The 20,366-nt window shown below is 35.7% G+C and overlaps 1 protein-coding gene across 1 annotated transcript in view; it reads right to left on the bottom strand.

Annotated features, from left to right (window-relative positions):
• Positions 1–3,087: 3,087 nt before the first annotated feature.
• The window catches only part of APAF1 (apoptotic peptidase activating factor 1), a 35,094-nt gene continuing 17,815 nt past the window's right edge, over positions 3,088–20,366 (bottom strand). The window contains exons 13-26 of the mRNA XM_009706924.1: positions 19,636–19,761; positions 18,914–19,045; positions 16,701–16,826; positions 15,446–15,607; positions 15,045–15,173; positions 14,150–14,275; positions 13,169–13,288; positions 10,506–10,631; positions 10,016–10,141; positions 8,250–8,369; positions 7,789–7,914; positions 6,895–7,020; positions 6,270–6,416; positions 3,088–3,231 (exon numbers count right to left, since the gene is read on the bottom strand). Coding sequence (XP_009705226.1) covers positions 3,088–3,231; positions 6,270–6,416; positions 6,895–7,020; positions 7,789–7,914; positions 8,250–8,369; positions 10,016–10,141; positions 10,506–10,631; positions 13,169–13,288; positions 14,150–14,275; positions 15,045–15,173; positions 15,446–15,607; positions 16,701–16,826; positions 18,914–19,045; positions 19,636–19,761 — 1,836 coding nt within the window. The remainder of the gene's footprint in view (positions 3,232–6,269; positions 6,417–6,894; positions 7,021–7,788; positions 7,915–8,249; positions 8,370–10,015; positions 10,142–10,505; positions 10,632–13,168; positions 13,289–14,149; positions 14,276–15,044; positions 15,174–15,445; positions 15,608–16,700; positions 16,827–18,913; positions 19,046–19,635; positions 19,762–20,366) is intronic.

The raw sequence follows: 20,366 nt of genomic DNA, 5'->3' as shown, positions 1-20,366 counted from the left end.
TTCCAACCAAACCACTCTATGACTCTATGATTTTCTACGGGAGGCGGACTAATTTTGGGGTGGAGGACATTTCTCTACTGGCAACAGGTTACCAGTTCCAGCTCTACTACACACCCCAGCACTACAAGAGCTCTGGAAACCTTTACAGGGAAAAACCTCAGGCAGTAACTGCCCAGTTCCATTTTAAACCACCGTGTAAGACAAGAGAGGGGGAAGGGGAACATGGTAGTTAAAGGAATGTTACAATTCCAGGCAATGTAAAGCATCCTTTTGAGCAGCTGTTTTGCAAGTGGGTACAATTCCTTGGCAGTAAAAGAAAGAGAAAAAAAGAGATTTGTGAATAGCTGTAGGTCTAATTGCCAAAGTGAAGAGATTCAAAACTTCTACAGAAACCGATAGGCATCGTTAATAGGAAGTGTACCTAAAAATTGTTTACACAAAAGCATATTATAATTTCAGTTAAAGAATTAGAGAAAATTGGCAATGCTCATTAGGTAAATGTGAATGCAGACTGATTCAATTTGATCTGGCATTACAAGAGATAATGAAAGCACTAATGTTCAATCTACATAAAAATTGCTTCTGGCCAAACTTTCTTTTGTTTCCTTTAAAATACATCCAACATCAAAAAGAACAGCTGAATCTGATGACACAGCAGGACTTCATTTTTTATTACAGTGAACTACCTTAATCTTCTTAAATATTTTAAGATAAAGGAGTTGCTGTCTTAGTTGGCCCCTATTTTAAAAATTCATCATTTACATTTTGTCCTCCTTTTCCTGGGAATAATATCTATTCTTTGGCTCTTCAGACTTTCTTATTACTATTTCTCTTCTTCCACCTCAGCTACAAAGACTTGCAGCCAACTCCATACATTTGCATGTGAATGCAACATCCCCACTCTATTAACACTACCTTCTATGAAGCACAGCTTCCTCAGTTCCAGCAACAAGTGTAACGCTGCTGTGTTGTCATTCTTGCAGAATAATTCAAGAATGCACTATTTATCTCACACTTCAAGTTTCTATGCTACTTTCTTCCTACTCGCTTCAAAATTGAAATTCTCTATGAACTCCCCTCATCCACCATTCACTTTCTTCATTAAACCATGATCAGTTTTTGCTATCATCAGAGTTTCATCAGCCTTGTCACAAAAGACGACTTTCTGCCCTGGTTCCTCGTGTGATACGTTTATCCTGTATCTTTTTACCTAGTTGGGATGCTAAGTTCAAGACCAAGATGGTTCTGTGCATCCAATGGATTCAAGGGACACCGGCCAAGAAGAGCTTCCTGTGCCTTCAATCTTCAGTTGTTCATGGAGGGTACTGATGCGAGCCCTAGAAACTCGACAGTAGAAGCAATGCTGTCCTGAACATGGCAGGACATGTTCCAAGACTTCAGTTTCCCTTTGTTCACTTTTTCCTCCATTCTCATATTTAGTACTGTTGCTTACCTGTCGAAGTATTTTTCATGTAGTTTCTAAAGCAGCATTATGTTTAGATTGAAAATAAAACCGCAACAAAAGAGGCAGCACTCCCCTCACTTTCTACCGTGTAAAAACAAAACAAAACACAACACCAAAAAAACCCCACTCAAGAACTCAGATTCATTCACAAATTTGGTCAATATTGCCTGGATTATCTTTATTGAATGCTGTACATACTTAGAATACAAAACATCATGTTTTTTCTATTGAGTTTCTTCTCTTTACATTTCTGCCAGCAGTACTTTGATTTTACTGACCCATATTCAATACCACCTTAGAAATGGTGGAATCTCAAGTTAAAAAAGAGGAAAAACTGGCGATTGTCAAAACCAGGAAAATACTAAGGATGTATATTAGATCTTCTTAAATGCACACAAAAAAATAGTAAAAGTGAGACACTTGCTAATGTACTTTTTACAATCAAGTAATTAGATGGAGTTTTCTACTGCCAGCTACAAAAATATGAAAATTATTATATTAATGCTTGTGCAGCTGCTTATAGCAGTTGAGAGGCAGTTTACTGGAGCAAGGCTTACCAAGTACCTAAGAAAAATTGTTATCTAATTATTCACAGAAGATATGTCAAGTATAATTAGTACAAAATGTCAACGTTTCTACCTTATATTGCATCTATAAATAGACTCTCAAACTAAAAAATAAAAGAAAAACAAAAATCACATATTATCAGGCAAGAGATCCCTGTGCATAGAATCCCATGTAAACAAAGCTGACCACAGTAAAATGCCTCCATAGTATAAACTGAATGCTAATTCCAAAAGCAAAAATAACTAAAATTCACACCTTCTTGTATTTTTTAATGTATACCTTTTAAATCATTTCCATTCTCAGTTTAGCTGGTTAGCTGTATTCATTCTTTGACTGGAAATGCGGCTCAATCTCTATCACTTGAATTGCAACAGCTTTTCAGATTTTGCCTTGAGAAAACAAGGCTCAAGACGTTCCCCTTAATAGGGATAGCTCGTATGTGTTACAACGTCCTTTATCTGCACAAGGTTAGAAGCATGAAGGTTCTTACCGCAGGTGGGAAGCACTGCTGCTGTAAATCGAACAGCTACTTGATTTGTTTTGAACGTCAAGCACCAGGATAGCTAGTTTCATTTTATAAATGAAAGATGTCCCAGATCCTTTCCATTCTGTAGTAAATGAAAATCCTTGCATCACAGTAAAAAAAAATTTTTTTTGCATCTTACACAGTTGCGTTCATGGCTAGAGAGCATTTAGCCATCAGCCTTGGCACAAAATATAATTTGAAAGTATTATATTCCTATTATTTCTTCACTGCTGTTAATACTAATTTCAACTAATTTGAATAAATTTTAATATAACTTCCTTACAAAACTGGAAGCAACATACTTAAGATGCAAATCAAGACTTAAGGATTATAATAATGCTCATTAAAAACAAGATTAAATGCAAGTTCATTTGAAAAAACATGCATGAATGTACCTATATATACACATGAAAACATCATGAATACAACAATGAAATATAATTCACAGCTTAAGGAGAACGAGACATTTAGCAGAATTTTGTTTCCATCTTAAAAAAATGAATTATCATTGCAGTGTTCAGCACATTAATCACAACTTCTGTAATACATAAAGAATACCAAGGTTATCAACAGTCACATACATTTCGAAATTAGGGGACACATGTATTGACTTGAGGTTTGTTCCATTTGTGTAGAAGGTTTGTAAGGATTCTCCAGTAGTTACATTCCACCACTATAAAAAATAAATACACACTTTCAGTAAGTTGAAGGAAGCTTAGAATAAATTCTATAAACAGGCTTTGACTGGCAAGGCCAGTTAACTGCTTTCCCCAAAGAGGTAGAATTAAAAATAAAAATACAAGAATCTTAAGTAGAAAATGTTTAGGACCAGTTCCTAGAGGTATAAGACTTTCAGATGAAAAGAAACTTTAAAAAGACTGAAGCTGTTCAATTTCAAGAAAGTATATAAAATAATAAATTCAAGTACCACCCCTAACCCATCACAAAATGTGATCAATAGACATAAACTATAACATGGTCAAAACTTAAAAGATTATGCATTTTTATATAACCAAATGAATACATGAAACACATTGCCAGACAATGTAACTGAAACTATAGCCAGATTAAAAAACTGAGCTAGACCCCAAAGAGGATCAATCATGTACACATGTGAAACCATTTGCAGTTTTGTTAGCAGGACAGACTTCTATTTCAGTGATATTAGAAATTTACTTTTTTTTCTTAGAATATACAATAAGCACTAGTAACTAAGATATTGAAGAACCTTGGACCATCAGTTTACTCCATGAACGTAGACTGAAATTTCACATTTCTCAGAAAAACTGTAGACCAATGTAAAATTGAACCAAACACAATCCAGGACAAAGTTGTTACTTGATTGTTCCAATAAGAAGTCTACCCTCTACTCTTGCAACATTTGAGTGCAGTAGCAAAATATCGAAACAGATTACCTTCAGCTTTGATCATCTATAAAAGCAGGTTGTATTACTACTTTTTAGCTTACTCATCTCATTAAATACGTAAGATTATGGTTGTGCGCATAATACAAATTTGCAACTATACAGCTACAGTGTTCTGATTAAAAACACCTTTCCTAAAGTGTCTGTTATTTGAGGAAGATCTGGTAAAAAAGAAGAAAAACAACCCAAAAATAGATCTTAATTAGTTCCTGAATCTTTGTTGCTGGATAAATGATCAGGTGCTAGACCAGGGGTACCACTCACACAAAAAGTTCAACAGTCCATAGCTGGATGTACCTCATTTATGAATAAAATGACTCATCTGTTTAAAGGTATCTTCCCTGTAACTCTACAATCCAACTCACTGCAGTTTTTAAAGGTCTAAATTTCTGAAATGTTTTAGACTTTCACTGATTAGTATCTCCCTACAAAAAGGGCACGTGTGTGTATGTTTTCATGCATATCATACACATCCACCTGCAGATCTTGAAAGAAAAGTAGAAATACAATACTTTGAGAAGACATGGTGATTGAACCTGGTCCCAATGACTGGAAAAAGGCAAATGCCATACTCATTTTCACAAAGGGCAAAGAAGATGCTGGGAACTACAGGCCAATAATCTTCACTCCAGTGTCTGGGATTATGATGGAGCAAGTTTTCTGGAAACCATTTCAAGTCACGTGAAGGACAAGAAGGTGATCATGAACAACTAGCACAGATTTACCAAAGGTAAATCATGCTGAACCACCTGATTGACTTCCATTGACAATAATGGTGGCTCTGCAAACAGCATGGCAAGAGCAGTGGACGTCATTAACCTTGACTTTAGCCAAGCCTTCAACATAGTTTCCCATAGTGTCCCTATAGTCAAACTGGAAAGAGAAAGACTGGACGGGTAGAATAGAAGGTAGGTGACAAACTGGGTGAACTGCTAGATTCAAAAAGTAGTAGTCAGCAGTTCAGTCGCTGTGTGTTGAGGCCCACCCTAGTACAAGAAAGACACTGACCAACTGGAGCCAGTCCAGCATGTCACCTTTGGGACGGCTGGACACCTAGGAACAGATGTCACAGAAGAGACAGAGCACCAAATTTGTTTAGCCTGAAGAGAAGGCAGCTAGCTGCTGTCTTCAACTACCAAAAAGAGTTACAGATGACAGAGTCAGACTCTCCTCTCAGTGTCCAGGTGTCCCTGCTGGAGTAGGGGACAAAACTCGATGGGGCAAGGTCTTGAACAACTTCACCTAACTCTGCAAACTCCTTCTAGAAACAGGCTGGACTAGATGAGTTCCAGAAGTCCCTAACATCCTAAACCATTCCACAACTCTGAGCAGCATCACACCACCATACTGTGTAACCACAAGTCAAAACGGGAAGGAAACTAGAAACAGGATGCATGTCTTGTTCTTTAATATGAAATGAACATCAGAAGATGTTTTCAATGATAAGTTAGAAAATTCAATGGTTTTTGTTAAATGGTTACTAACTGACTTCAAAGAATTAGTCTAGTAGCATGTTCAACAGCTAAACACTGACCAACAATCAACTAACCTCCAGCACCCTGTGAGATGAGAACTCCACAATCCATCATTTCACATACACACAGAGTTTTTACTAACAGGTATTAGCTACTGCATGAGGAGAAAAAAAACCAAACTCATAAGAAATTTACAATTATGAAGAACCAATTCACAGACTGAAAAACAGACCAAAAACTGTATGCCCAGTACATGTCTGAACCAATGAAAGATTGATGAAAAGGCTGATTTCTTCAGTTTCAACATGCCCTCTTCCAAGGATTATTTATAGAATCTTTCAAGGCAGAAAATTATCACTTTCAATTCCTTCTGAATTTCTATTTATGAAAACATTTAAAACTCAGTGTCTTAAAAACAAATACAAGCCTGACACAGAGCATTTCATTATAAAGAATACAATTGCTGATGAAATTGACTGGATATTAAGGCAGACGAAAATGACTGGCATCTTTAATATTAAAGATGTTAATGAAGGATGTTGCTAAGAAAATCTGAAACTAATAAAAATGGAATATATGGAATTTGAAAACAAACTCCAAGTCTGAAGTCTGAATTCTTAAGAGACCTCTTCATGGAGCTTTCAGATTCAAGAAATGAAAAGTGCCAGGCAGTCATGAAAATGGAGTGGCTTTGTGTTAAGTAAAACATTTCAGTTTTGTTTCTTTGAATAAGTCTGCATTTTCCTTTAGAATTATCAGAGTATTGCCATTTAATTAGGTATGTTAGGATATTTTATTATTTCAAGGCTTACCTTAAGATAGCCTCCAGATGACACAAGCATTTTGCTATCAGGAGAAAATGAGAGGTCTGTTACCCAACCACCATGTGTTGGTTCTCCTTCGTCTACAGTAACTGGGGAGCAGAAGTGAAGTAATGCACCCGTTAAAATGTCCCAAATCTAAAAGAGAGGGAAGATTACATACATGAGTAAACTTAATGGAGAAAATAGTCTCAAGTAAGGAAAGCTGAAATGTATTTTTCTATATTAGAGAAAAAAAGCCCTTATAAATAAACATTCTACTTGAAGTGACAGAATAATAAAAAAAAAGAATTCTCTTATTAGAACTGTATCATATATGGAGGAATTAATCACACATTCAATTCACAGTAGAATTATCAGTAAATCATTTGAATCAGTACCTCAGCATTCACAAAACATTATCAATATGGTGACAAACTACTGTCTCACGGGGCAAACTTTGCTATTTTCAACTCCCCGATGTTCACTACAACACTAAGGAATTAGACATGCAGAACACAAACTAAAGGCTTTGAATATCACAAAGGCTGTGATTCTCTGAAACTATGACAACTCTTCTGTCTGTGAACTGACTACCAATTGAATTATAAAATAAACAGCAAGGTTAAAGCAGTACCCTTATTTCTCCTTTGTCATCTCCGGTGGCCAATAATTTGTTATTAGGAGAGAAAGCACAGCACCGCACACAGGCTTCATGACCTTTCAGTTCATGAAGAACAGATGAACTTTCAAAGCTCCATATCTAAACGGAAAACATTACAGAAGAGTGAAAAAGGTAAGTTCAAAAACAACCCTGACTTCTTTCTAAAAATGCATTAGTATTCAAATGTACGTAAGACTTTTTGTATATATGCATGCACGTGTGTGCATTTATGTATGTATTATACTGTAGTTTGTTTTTATTTTTATTCTCTGAATCACACAAGAATGTATTTGCTACAAATTACTGAACCAACCGTAAGTATACTTTTTTCTTGGAATATACTCTTTAATGGAACTGATTCATTTACAAGAAAGTTCGAAGCTGTTCATAGAAAAAGGATTCAATCAATTTAAAGCTATACTTTAAAAATCTAATAGGGCAGCCCCAGAATATTAAACAGTTCACTTCTTTTTGCACCTTGCTTCTGAACAGGAACACCAGAACCTATGGACAGAACTTTCACTGGAAGTTTCAGAAATTTTTCTTAACTTTGGTTTCCAAATTAAGAATGTTAGGCTATTAACAAATCAATACAGAGAACTAAACGATGTGTTCTGCACAAACTTGTGCATTAAACGTGCATTTTGTTTGTACAGAAGTCACCAGGACAGCCTCAAGTTACATCCAAGATCAATTATGAATGACTGTAACAGCTTTAGAAACATGTTCACAGATACAGGAAATTCAATACTAGAAATACAACAGGAAAACTTAAATAATCACTAGTTACCTCAGAATAAAAAAATATAGCATATATTTCAGGACAAATAAGGCATCATTTCCTTCTTCGTACAGAAAGTAACCAACCTTTGCAGTTTTGTCAGCAGAAGTAGATGAAAATTTACTACCATCAGGTAAAACAGCACAAGAAAGAACAGCACCTCCATGGCAAGCAAAATCTTTTTCTGTGTTTCCAGTAGTGATATCCCAAACCTAGCAAATACACGGGAAAAACAGGTTACTTTTGTAACACTGTAAAAAGGTTAAAATGCCTTCATCTTACACAACAATATGTAAGAGAGAAAACTCAGCTACATAGTTCTAATATGGCCAACATTTTGTTATACTTACTGGTATACTTAAAATGCAACCAGGGTGTAAATCTTACTAGAAACAGAAAATGCAAAATTGTGTCTTACAGGTCAGCTTACACTTTAGGACCAATTCAACAAAAGGTGTGTCAACACAAAGCGCATGAAATACCAAAAGTTTGAAGAGACAGTAAAATGTATTTTATGTGATTTGTCAATTCACAGCCTTTTATTTACCTTAACAGTTCCATCAAATGACCAAGAAAGAAGTTTCGAATTTTCCAGAAGTCTAAAATCCTTGATTGCTTCCTTGTGCCCTCTTAGAAACACACATTTGCTCAACTGCCAATTCCATACCTAATCATAAAGATGGAATACTTTAAAAAAAAATAAATCTTGATGGCAAACATAAGTTAAGAAGAATGAACTGTTTGGTTTTTAAGTCACAGGAATAATAATAAGTTCTTATGGAGGTGACAACTAATTAAAGGGTTAGATATTGAAGATATCCATAGTAGGGATGCTGAAGATTGAGGATGTCATAGTATTTAATAGATAACCTATTAGAAGGTTCCCTATAATACACACATAATCTGATTTTAAAGTGAATTTGATGCTTAAAATTCAGTGATAGTTTAAAAAGAAAATGTAAAACAATGATTTTCTAGGCACTCCAGAAGTTCTGGGCTTTAAACCTTTGATTATTGCAACAAATAGACTTCTGTCATCTGGCAGACCTCATCTCTTCCATACTTAAATTAACTTTCTTTTATATTTTTAAAGCATATTTTTAATTAAATGCCATTTTGCTTTGCAGTTTTATAACAAAATGACACTTTGACTTCTAATTCAACTATTCACTGAAAACTGGAGAGGTGTCACTTTACTTTACAGAAGCTATTAAGCATCAATTTAACTGAAATGACAATTATTTAATAGTTTTCAAATTAACATGTTTTCTGCATCAACGAAAGAACAGAAAGCAGAAGTGTTCAGATGACAATCCTGGAGGTTTAGCTGAGGGAGCTGAGGACCCAGAAGAAAAGCTACTCATGTTAGACCTGAAAGAAGGATCCAAAAGCTGATGAACTGGTGAGCTGTCTATACTGCTTAATTGATCGCAGCGACTGCACTCAAGCTAGCTTCAGATCGAAGCAAACACCAAAGTGGGATGCCATGTAGGTGACGTGTATCAGCAAGTAGACAGAACGCTGATGTTGGAACAGATTTGGTGAGCAAAACAGTGCTGAGGATCAGCACCCATATGTGTTTTGGAGGTTTTACTTCAAGCGAGCTCAAGTTTGGTTGTGCGGACTGAATGCTCGTTAGCAGCTGGAGCATGTGGTCTTGTGTAGGAATCCTGTCAGCATGCCTGTAACCACTCTGCAGTGAAAACTAAAGCACAGACCAGGACATTCACTTCAAAATTGCATCCCTGAGGTGAGCTAAAATGCTAATATAGATCTATCAGAATGCTTCTCCGGAGCCAATCTACCTTGCTGAGTGGCAGAGCTTATTAATTTCAGACTACATTAGTGCAGCCATTCTATTTCTAGCTAGTATCTGAATTCAGCACTGTACCAGACTACTAGTGGACACACCAGCCCACTCAGAGACAGGTCTTTTTACCTTATTCCTTCTGATAGTGTAAGCAAGCCCACTGACAGACCTACCAGATATAGCCAGTTCTGAGTTGCATCCCAAACCTTTCACTTACTCAAGCAAAATCTTGAGTTATCTTGTTTGAAAGTTAATGTTCCTTTCACTTATTTTAAAGCAGCTGGTGTCTTTCTATCACCCACAGCACTAAAAATAGAAATTGTGTAACATTCATTATCACATAAGGTGTAAATTAGAGGCTACAGTTTCTACAGTCCCTTGCCCCAAGATGGAGCAATATAGAATACAGCAGTCATTTACTGAGTTTACATTACCTATAGTATAAAAGATCTTTTTAAATAAATTCTAAGTTACAACATAATCTTTTAAAATATCTTCCAAACCTGTATAACTGAATCATGAGCACTTGAAATTAGAGTCTGACAATCAGGTGTAAATTGACAATGCTGCACGGATGTCCTGTAGGCCTCCTGGGACTTCAGAACTTTCCCATCCAACAACTGTAATACCTTTACAATGAAGAATGCAGTAATTATATTTATTTTACATACTTGAGGAAAAGGAGGACAAGAACATGCAAATTCTTATTTAAATAACATGAGGTTGTAAATACATGATTCTCAGTCAATGGACTGGAATAACCAAAAATTCATATTAGCTTAATCCTTGGTAAAATGAAATTCAGAGCTACATTATTAGCACTACCTTTAAATTATTGCCATTTAGGCATCATTCACAAATGTAAAAACTTTGAAGTACTATGTTGAAGAATACTATTGTACAAAGTCATTCAAATGACATTTCTTTAAACAGAAAAAGCACCAAGAAGGGTGTTTCCCTACCATTTTGAAAGTAAAACTTAGGATTTAATACCTTTATTGTACCACTCTCCTGTCCAAAAGCTGCAAATTTAAGATCTTCACTTAAGCAACAGCAAGAAATGGGGGATTCCTGACCTGTTGTCTGCATAACAACACTGTCTGTATTTCCATTGATAAGCTGCAAGACAGGAAGTTAAATAAGTTATTACAATATTTTTAAATCTAAACTTAAATAAATTACAATACAGAGTTGAGAATGCTAAAGAGAACAGTGTATCAGTTTCAAACTTTGAGTTATAAGGATCAGTTACTTTCATAAATGGATTGCTTTGAAGGTCAGTGTAACTATCTGCATAGAATGCTCTTTGAACAGGATGAGTTTGCAAAAGGAAACTCATCTCAGTATTAGGTGGCTTTTTAAAGTTCGTCTGACTACAGAAAACAGTAACTCCAAATGCTACTCCCAAATTTCAAAAGCCACATAGTGAGCTTCATGCTCAAGTTTACCTTGCCAGCCAGATTATACAGCTCATGCCAAATGGAACATAAAATACTTTAAGTGCATCCTTTGAGCATGACTTTTAACTTGTTAGCACACACAATACACCAAATCTCAACTCACTATCGCTCTCAAATCAGTTCCCCGGGAGGGGAGGGCTGTGCGCAGGGGCAGGTGTGGAATCTTTAGAATACAATGATTTACAAACAAAGCTTAAGTTTAGAAAGCTACCAGTGTGAAGTGTTTAAAAATGAATGTACTGCACATCAAAAGGTGACTAAGACCCCAGTTCTGAGAGATTACAAATTACAAAGGGTAAAACATCACGGTTGCAAGAAAAACTGTTTTAGAGATGTGACAACAGAGATACACCATTAAATTACAGTACACATGCGTAACTGCAGTTTGGCTTCTCAGTTGATTTCTCTTCTCCTGCAAGGGTGAAAAATCTATTCTCTTTCTACAATGGAGTCTTCTCTCAGTCACCTCTTCAGGATGTCAGAATATTGTATTTAGGGCGGAAAAATCTAAGCACCATCTTTCTCTAGGAAATGGTTCAAGTAAAGTTACAACAGAAATACACTAATCATAAATAACTAGATCAGGTCAACTAAGTCAAATGAAGCCAGACTGCACCATTACATAGTAGTTGCTACAGATTTTACAATTCAGGAAGATTAAAAAGCAGCGATTATCCTAAACTACTCCCCACGCATAAACAGGTGTAACTCCATTCGCTGTGGTTTCTCCCATCTCTTCACTGCAACAGATGCAGCTTCTCTCTTCTCACATATTACTTGTTCACATAAATTTTAGTTTCAACGTTGACCACTTTCTGTTGGCTTGAGGTCTGAAATCTTTTTATTGACAAGGTCTCATTGGAGGCACTTTAGCTATTTCCACATCTATATTCCCTACTATTCAAATACCACCACAATTCCACTTAACATTTTTTTAATAGGATTTTTAGGTACAGTAAGAAATGGCTAACTTGTTGACAGGACAGACAAAAGAAGGAGGACAGAAAATAATCAGGAAGAGAGAAACAGGAAGTACAGGGCAAACAAGAAGAAAAGTTTCTGCAAAGAAAATTCTCATTCTAGTAGCAGCCTCGGAAAAGCTGAACATCTCTAGGTGTAGAAATAAAGGCAATGGCGATGCTGATTACCCAGGATTACATAGCTTACACGTTTGCCTTCGGCCAAATTAGGAGAAAGGACACAACCCTACACAAAAAGATTATCTGCACAGTGTCCCTCAGTGTAGGGCAGCAGAATCTACTCCAACACCCACCTACCTATACATCCAGCAATAAGAATTCACTGCTTTCACAGTCCACAACAAAGGTCCATTCCTATTCAGATGCTGCTTTAGGCTAAACACCTGAAATAGCTACCTCATGGCCAAAGACACGGCATTGCCCATTTTGTGAGTTAACATGCAATCGGTTTGTGTAAGCAGCATTCTGCAATAAATATGAAACTGTTTCTGCTTTTAAATGAAGTTACAGCATAATCTGAATGAACTGTATTGCCTTCACTTGAAAGAAAATCCTATCCACTGACTTTATTTAATGTACTGGAGAATCAGCATTAAAAGAAACAAATTAAAAAAAAAAAAAAAAAAGATGTGCGTGCATTTGCTGTCATGGAATGGAAAAATATAATTTGGACATTGACATACTTACTACTTGGTGGGGGGGTTCATAGTAATAAGGATGTATCCATTATTAATATTTTCTTTAGGACATAAAAGACCTCATGCTCTCCTAAGGCTATACACAGACCTGCTCTCACACCTTTCATTTCCCCAATTTGAGATGATTCCCTCAGCTATTACACAGTAGTTCTGATGCGTTACGTACATGTGCTGTGTAACACCTGGTCTATACGTGCTGCACACATTACACATTGCTGTGCATATCTAAGGCACTTAGAGGGCCCACGGCCTCCCCAGTCATGACGAGATAACAGTTTTGCTCCTCTGCATCCAGCTTCAGTTTCAACATCAGCGTGGAAATTTCCCCTCAAATTTCATTTTTTGCTTACTAAACTAGGTAGAATTTCTAGATATAAAAATGTTATCATTCACTGTCATCTGCTACAGATTCACCAGCTGAAAGCCATGAACAAGCAGTTCTTTCAGTACTTCCTCCATTTCCTACTCAGATTTGCAGATAACACTCAGATGTACTAACATAGAGAAATACAACTTACTTGTAAATGCTTCTGATTGTAAATTGCTAAAATCATCACTTCACCGTTGTGAAATACAACATCTAGTTCACTTTTTAGCACAGCATCAGAAGACTGACACACCTTCTTTGTTTCCCAAATCTGTTGAAAAACACAGTATTTCATTAGCTTTATTAAAGGACAAAATATAAAACTTGCTGAGTAAGAGTACCTGTAAACCAAAGTCTTACAAACTTGTGAGTAACACTGTTTTTTTTAAATCAGTGAAAATTATGCTTCTGCTATTTTTATTTACTAGGGAAGTTTGTGCAATTACTATAGTGATTCCAACAGATGAAACAGAACTAATTTTTTCGAGGCTGACTAGTAGACTTCCCTGTGTTTAAGGTCATAGGTATAAAGTCCACAATTTTCTACTTCAAAAAAAGAGCATTAAAATCCAATGACAAAAAATACCAAGTACAGATTTCTACACTTCAATTGCTTTCAAAATTTCAAGAACATAAGTGTTAACTTGGGAGAAAAGGAAAGGTTACTTTGGTAAACTACAGTTCTACTTTCATAGGTTTTAATGAGGCATTACAATTATAGAAATCTATCTTAAATATTAACATGCAAATATATCTAACAATGAAAGCAAGATCAAGTCTGCTAGGATCCTCAAAAAACTTCACAATGCCTGATTCAGATAAAATCTAAAACAAAACAAGTTACAATTACTCTTGAACAGCCACCAGAGTTTAAAAATCATATAGATATATAGTAAATTTAGATAAACAGTAAATAAAGTAAAAAAAAACCAGCTCATTTTATTGTATATCTAAATAATTTTATAACAAATATTTAGATTGGCTATAAATGTACACAAATACTAACCACATAATATATTATTTATATATTTTTTTTTGATATATAATTTCATGATAAGAAATTGCTTAAATGAACAATTTCATAATATATATAGAGATTCATATTTCTCAAAAAAGAAAGATGTCATCTTACACGTATTGTCTGGTCATCAGATGATGTCAGAAATAAAGATCCATCTGGTGAAAATGTCACACAGTGAACCCAGCTCATGTGTCCCCTGCAATACGCCACTTTTGATAAAGTTTTAATATTCCATAACTACAATAAAAATATGAAAGAAGAACTCAAATGGATTTAGATTGTGTTTACAGGGAAAACAGTACAAAACAAGAAGCAGTATACTTAATTACTATTTCTTCTACTATTTTCTTACTATTTTCATTCTGAAATCAGATGTAACAAGACCTGTGCCTGGTTATCACATTTCAATGGTCAGGGAAATTGAATCAGCAGCCTCTTTGACTGCTAGAATTTTAAAAGATGAGGGGGGAGAAAAATAGAAAAAAAAAAAATTCACTCACACTACAAAAAAGTACAAGTTCAACTTGACCACGTAGATTGCAAAACCAAAAAACCCCCAAACAACAGAAAAACCAACCCCTAAACTGACACTTGTACAGGCTTACTCTAGTCATGCTAGTCCCAATGTTATCCTAGCTCTTTCATTCCTTTTGAGCCGCCCCGTTCTGTAGCAGCGTATAGAAGGAGAGAGGGTTTGGTTTGGATTGAGTTAAGTGATAGTTCTGAGAGTGACAACAGTAAGTTTAAGTAAATTGAGTAGAATAGTCTTCTTGTATAAACATAAGTTCTGTTGTCCAAAATAAAAGTATAACTTTAAAACGTTATTTCCCAATTGATAGTTTACATATCAGAAGTGAATGAAAATTAAAAAGAATGAAGCAGGTTGAAAGCCTGTTAAAATAGTTACATTTGTTTTACCTCTGCATACAAGAAACTATTCAGACAAATGTAAGATTTTATATTACAAGTAGTCTCGCCTGGTACTGTAGCAAAGACAATCACTTACCTCAACGGAACAGTGAGACAAAGCAACTGCTACTAACTCATCACCAGGACAAAAGTCACAGTATTGGATTGTACTGTGATGACTTATGACGACTTGTGTTAACAAATCACATGTTTTAACATCAAAAAGCTGTGAACACATAATTACAGTAGTTAGCTCCCAGTTCGAACAACTTCACTACAGACAAATAGCTTATACGTTCAGCAGCATACATTCTTGAATTTAGAAGGTATTTCTCTCAGTCAGCATTTGTTGCCCACATATTTTTACTTTACACATGCTTGAAATCATGTACCTTATATCTTCAACAACTTAATGGCCTGGAATTTTAACTTTAATCATCATTTCTACCTACTCTGTAATATAATACCTCCAGAAAATTACTAAATTGAGGTACTTACCAAAAGCTTATTTTTGGCCACCACCAAAACCATGTCACCGTTTCCGGACCAAGAGCAACATTTTACTAAAACCTCCACATCATCTGTTTGCTCATCTGCATTTTTGAAGAAGTCTTTTATCTCAATACTTTTCAGTTCATTTGCTGAGCGCGTTTCCCAAAGCTGCAATAAAAAGTAAAGGAAATACATAAAACCTCTTTTTACTGATGTGTATGCAGAATACAATAGGGGAGAGCTAACTCCCAATCACTTCTAGGAAACGAGAGGGGCAGGGGGTAGGATACAAAAACGCCTTTGCTACTTTCCTCAGTCAGGAAATAGCATTAGAATATTCACAAGCCCAGATGGCCTAAGAAAAGGAAAAAAAAAGAAAACAACAACAAACAAACAAAAAAACCCCACAAACAAACAAAAAACCTCACAAAAAAAGAAGATTACACTGTAGCAGAACCCTCTCCCTGGGTTCTTCCCTCATATCATTCCAGCTACAACGCTGTCTCAACTTCTACTTAACAAAATAAAACCAAAAATAATACCTGCTCTGCAACTCTATTAAAACTCCACTCACCATGAGAAATCTGGTATAAATCTAGCTTTGCACCTTAACTTCATTGAGGGACCTGTCAAAAATCTACGGAATATTTCTGTTCCTTTTTTACAATTTTCCTTCTGAATGACAACAGCTACGGCCACCCTTCTTTCCTGATTTTAGCAACTCTATAGAAAGGTAACAGTGCTTTAAGAATTGCAGTTCTGAAATAGCATAGTTCTGTTCAAACCAAAGGCAATAACAAGAATACCTACATGTGTGGAAAAATACACAAACCTCTCAATTCTCTTCCAGAAATTGCTTTTTGATTTTTATGTCTAGTGATGATTCATTTTCAGATGACAAAATTTTCAATCTAAAAACTTATTACTTCTTTTTTTTTTAAAAAAAAAAGTTTCACTCCCCGCCTCAAGTTTTCTTGACAAAGTACATTGAGGGGGAAAGACGGTGAAAAAGCAAAGGATTCAAAATGAGGCTAGCTAGGATTTATTTACAACTACAGGCACTCAACCTTTTTTTCCTGGTACCGGACAAGCCCTTTCAAAATCTTGCATTAAAAATGGGACCAATAATCAACTGTTTCAGTATTTAATTGATTAAAGCTGATCACTCAGACACAAAGTTTTCTTATACATATTTTGCATTTTATACAAAAAAATAATCCATCATCAAAACAAACAGTTGATTTAAAAATACACTCTGTACCTTTACTGTTCCATCTGTTGAGCAGCTAGCAACATATTCATCATCTGTTGAAAATCTACAGTGAGTGACAGAATTTTCATGACCTATCATCGTATTTCTACAATACTTTCTGTTCAAATCCCAAAGCTGCAGGAGAAATAAACATATAAATATCATCATATTCATGAATTATTCAAAGACAGATTGTTCATGCTCTTCTCAAAATCACATGCTAGCAACCAAAACCTCAAATTTTTTTTCCTTATTTTTACCCGCATGCTCATGGTCTTGATGCTATGCCCTGGGCTACCCCACAATCTACCTCCATCTGCTAACATGCACAAAAACTATTAACATCAGAATTACGCAGAACTAGTTAAAACTTTCTGTACAGTGCAGACAAGGCCCTTGACCAACACAAAGTTACTGAAAGTTTCCTCAGACTGAGGAAGAAGCTTCCTCTTGCCTTTTCCCTTTCAACTTTGAAGTTCAGAATTACATAGCTTACACATAGTAACAAAAACAAAATCTCTCAGGTTAGTCTTGGACAGTCTGAGTATCATCCTTGCCACATGCATACTAACAAAGTTACAAGAACATTCTATATGGGGTTTTTTGTTTAGGGCTCCTCCTCCCCACCCCTCTCATACACACTGGTTTCTAAGCCTATAGCCCACACTTCCTTTCTCCATTTCCAAATTTCTTCCCTTTCTCCTATATAAAAAGAAAAAAAAAATCATGCATTTGAGTGTTCAAGTGAGAGCTCGAAACAAGAACAGTCACTCGTATGGTGTTCTCCGAAAAAAAAAAAAAATCAAGCCCTTTTGATTATTGTGCGTATTTCAGTTCTGTTATTCACTACTCATGAAAGTGTCGAACACTGTCTAAAATCTTAATCACCTTTACAGTATAAAAATGGTCATTTAAAAAAAGTCCTTTCTAAATCTACCTGTTCCAAGGTGTCACTCTCAGACAGCAAATGCATCACCTGAGACATCCAGGAGGTCAGTGTGAAAGCCTCTTCCTTCCACCTTGACATCAGATCATAACTGTATTTTACCTCCAGTTTACACAAACACAAGCTCTTGCAAGAACTCCTCAGATGAGGCTTCACATCACAATTAAAACACCTCACACCCTGCTAGCTACAGCTGGAAGTGACAGTTGTGTCATCTGCCCCCCATCTCACTCCTTGCTGTCTGCTCCCAACAGTTCTCCTCCACTGGAACTGGGTAATTGAGCCACTACAGGGAACTAAATGAGCAGAAAACCAATCCCACCAAACAGAGGCTTTTCATAGAATCATTATGGTTGGAAGAGACCTCAAAGATCATCAAGTCCAACCATATACCCAATGCCACCACGCCCACTAAACCATGTCTCAAAGCACCACATCTAAACGTTTTTTGAACACCTCCAGGGATGGTGAGTTTTGCAGAGTTGGCTCCTTGAACCTTACCACTACAGAATAAGATCAGCACATGCACTGCAACAAAGCTAAGAATATACAGCCAGGGCACCTACAGTGCCAGTTAGCTGTATGATTTGCTCAGTTGTACTGTGAAATCACACTTGTATTTGCCACAGTCTAGCTCTTACTTGATTCTTCGGGTTTCCCCCGTCCCTCAGACATAGACTTCAGTTACCTGGTTTCTGTTCTTCCTGTGTATACATACTGCCTCCCAGTCTGACTGGTGCCAGCTGGTTAACCTGACAAACCTCTGGCTTCGATTACTGCTATTTTGTTGGCTTCCACCTTCATTTCTTTACTATGTCCAATCAATTTAAACAAAAAAATACACTTGCTACACTTCCGCAATGCTTTCCCCCCCCCCCAATCTTTCCACATCCATTTTTTTACGTTATTAATGGTTTTGATCCTAAATTTCTACCTTCATCTTTTTCTTATGCTGTTTTTAATCAGGTATTTCACTCTCATACTCTCCCATTCCTATCCCAAGACCCTCTAAAAGTCTTGCCAAAGCCCTCACCTTCATGCCCTACCAATAGAGGACTTGCCCATTCTACTTTGCTGGGCATAAACACTCCTTCTGTTCTGCCTTGTTGAAATCTGATTACAGAGCTGTAGTCAGTACTCTCAACCTGTTGCCATCTCCCTTCTCTCAGGCTCATTAAAAAAAAAAAAAAACTTACAGTGTTTATTGTATTTATAAATCAATAATTATCCTGTTATGATAAGCACCATGAGAATAACCTCAATCTTTTCCACTTACTTTGATGAAAGTGTCATTTGAGCAGGTGGCTAAAAGATAGTGACCACTTCTGTTATTGAACTGGCAGCAGTTGACCTGCTCTGAGTGTTCTTCATATATACACCTACACTGGCCGGTTCTTGAATTCCAGATCTAGACAGAATTGAAGGATGAAAAAGACTTTTAAATAAATTTAAAGTACTTAATTTATTAAAAAAAAAAAGTAAACTATGCTGAAATACTGATAAAGCCCCAAAATATTCTTAATAACATTTCAAAAATGTTTTGAAGATAAAGGGAAAGCACGTATATTTACAGCTAGAAACAAGAAGCTATGAGGGAAAAGGTCATCATTCAGATTAGAATCTGATAAATACTGGAATTTCACCAAGGTTTTGTTATGATACTGAGGAAATAAAATTCCAAGTAATTCACATGTAACAGAAAAAAACATGAAAAAAAGAATTATGGATACATTCATCTCATGTTATGGATAGGATTGGACTCTCAAATTATGTTCTACTTAGAAAGAATCACCTGATAATACAAGTATGTATGATAACATTAAGCATCTTTTATGTTATGTAACAAGTGGGGCTTTTCTGTTTTTTAAGTAGTGAATTACCCACATAAGACAGATAAAAAACCCTTTAGTCTTAAGAACCTGCTCAGCTCAAGTTGGTTAAAACTGAAAATTAGCATTAAAAATGGGAAAAAAAATTGGCTGCTTTCCATTTCCTTACCTTCACTTTTTTATCAGCTGAACAAGTTGCTACAAATTCACCATCTGCAGAGAAAGCGCAACAGAGTATTTCATCATCATGGGCACTTATCTCCAGGAGTCTCTCACCACTTTCTGCTTTAAACACCTAAAACAATAAACAACAAAGTCTTGTAACTCCCATACAATTTTTAAACACAAATATGCCTGTTTTCTCTCAAACAACTCTCTTTTATATAAGCTCTCCAGAAAATTGGTTTACTTATAAATGCTTTCAAAATTTCAGGAAAATTAACGTAATAATTACAAAAATATTTAATTTCAGCTTCTGTTTTGTAAAGATGATAGAAATTGTTTGGGAGAGAAATAGTGAAAACTGATTTTAAAAAAGATTTCTGTATGCAATGTGTGTTTCATTAATGACTTTTCCTACCCTCACTCTTTCGGCCTAAGTTCATGTCCTTTCTCAGTATTTTTTAAATAGTAACTGCAAAACACTGTACCTATTAACAAAATCTAAACTATTCTTAAAACTACAAATTCCAGGTTTTTATAGATATGATATCCTTCTGTGCAAAGTAAGAATTTCAGCAGCAATTGATGATTTGGGGAACAAACAAAAAAAAGAAGTAGTGAAAAGTCATACAGGATGACACAAGTCTCAGTCTTGAGCTAGTCAGAGGCAATAAAGGGACAGTTGGGGAAAAATGTCACATATTAATTAATTTCTCAAAATTCTGGGATTTAACTTTA

This window comes from Cariama cristata, unplaced genomic scaffold (genome assembly GCF_000690535.1).
Source record: "Cariama cristata isolate BGI_N322 unplaced genomic scaffold, ASM69053v1 scaffold3989, whole genome shotgun sequence".
NCBI classification, from domain to species: Eukaryota; Metazoa; Chordata; class Aves; order Cariamiformes; family Cariamidae; genus Cariama; species Cariama cristata.
The sequence above is the reverse complement of the archived record's forward strand: the minus strand, read 5'-3'. Positions and strand labels throughout refer to the sequence as shown.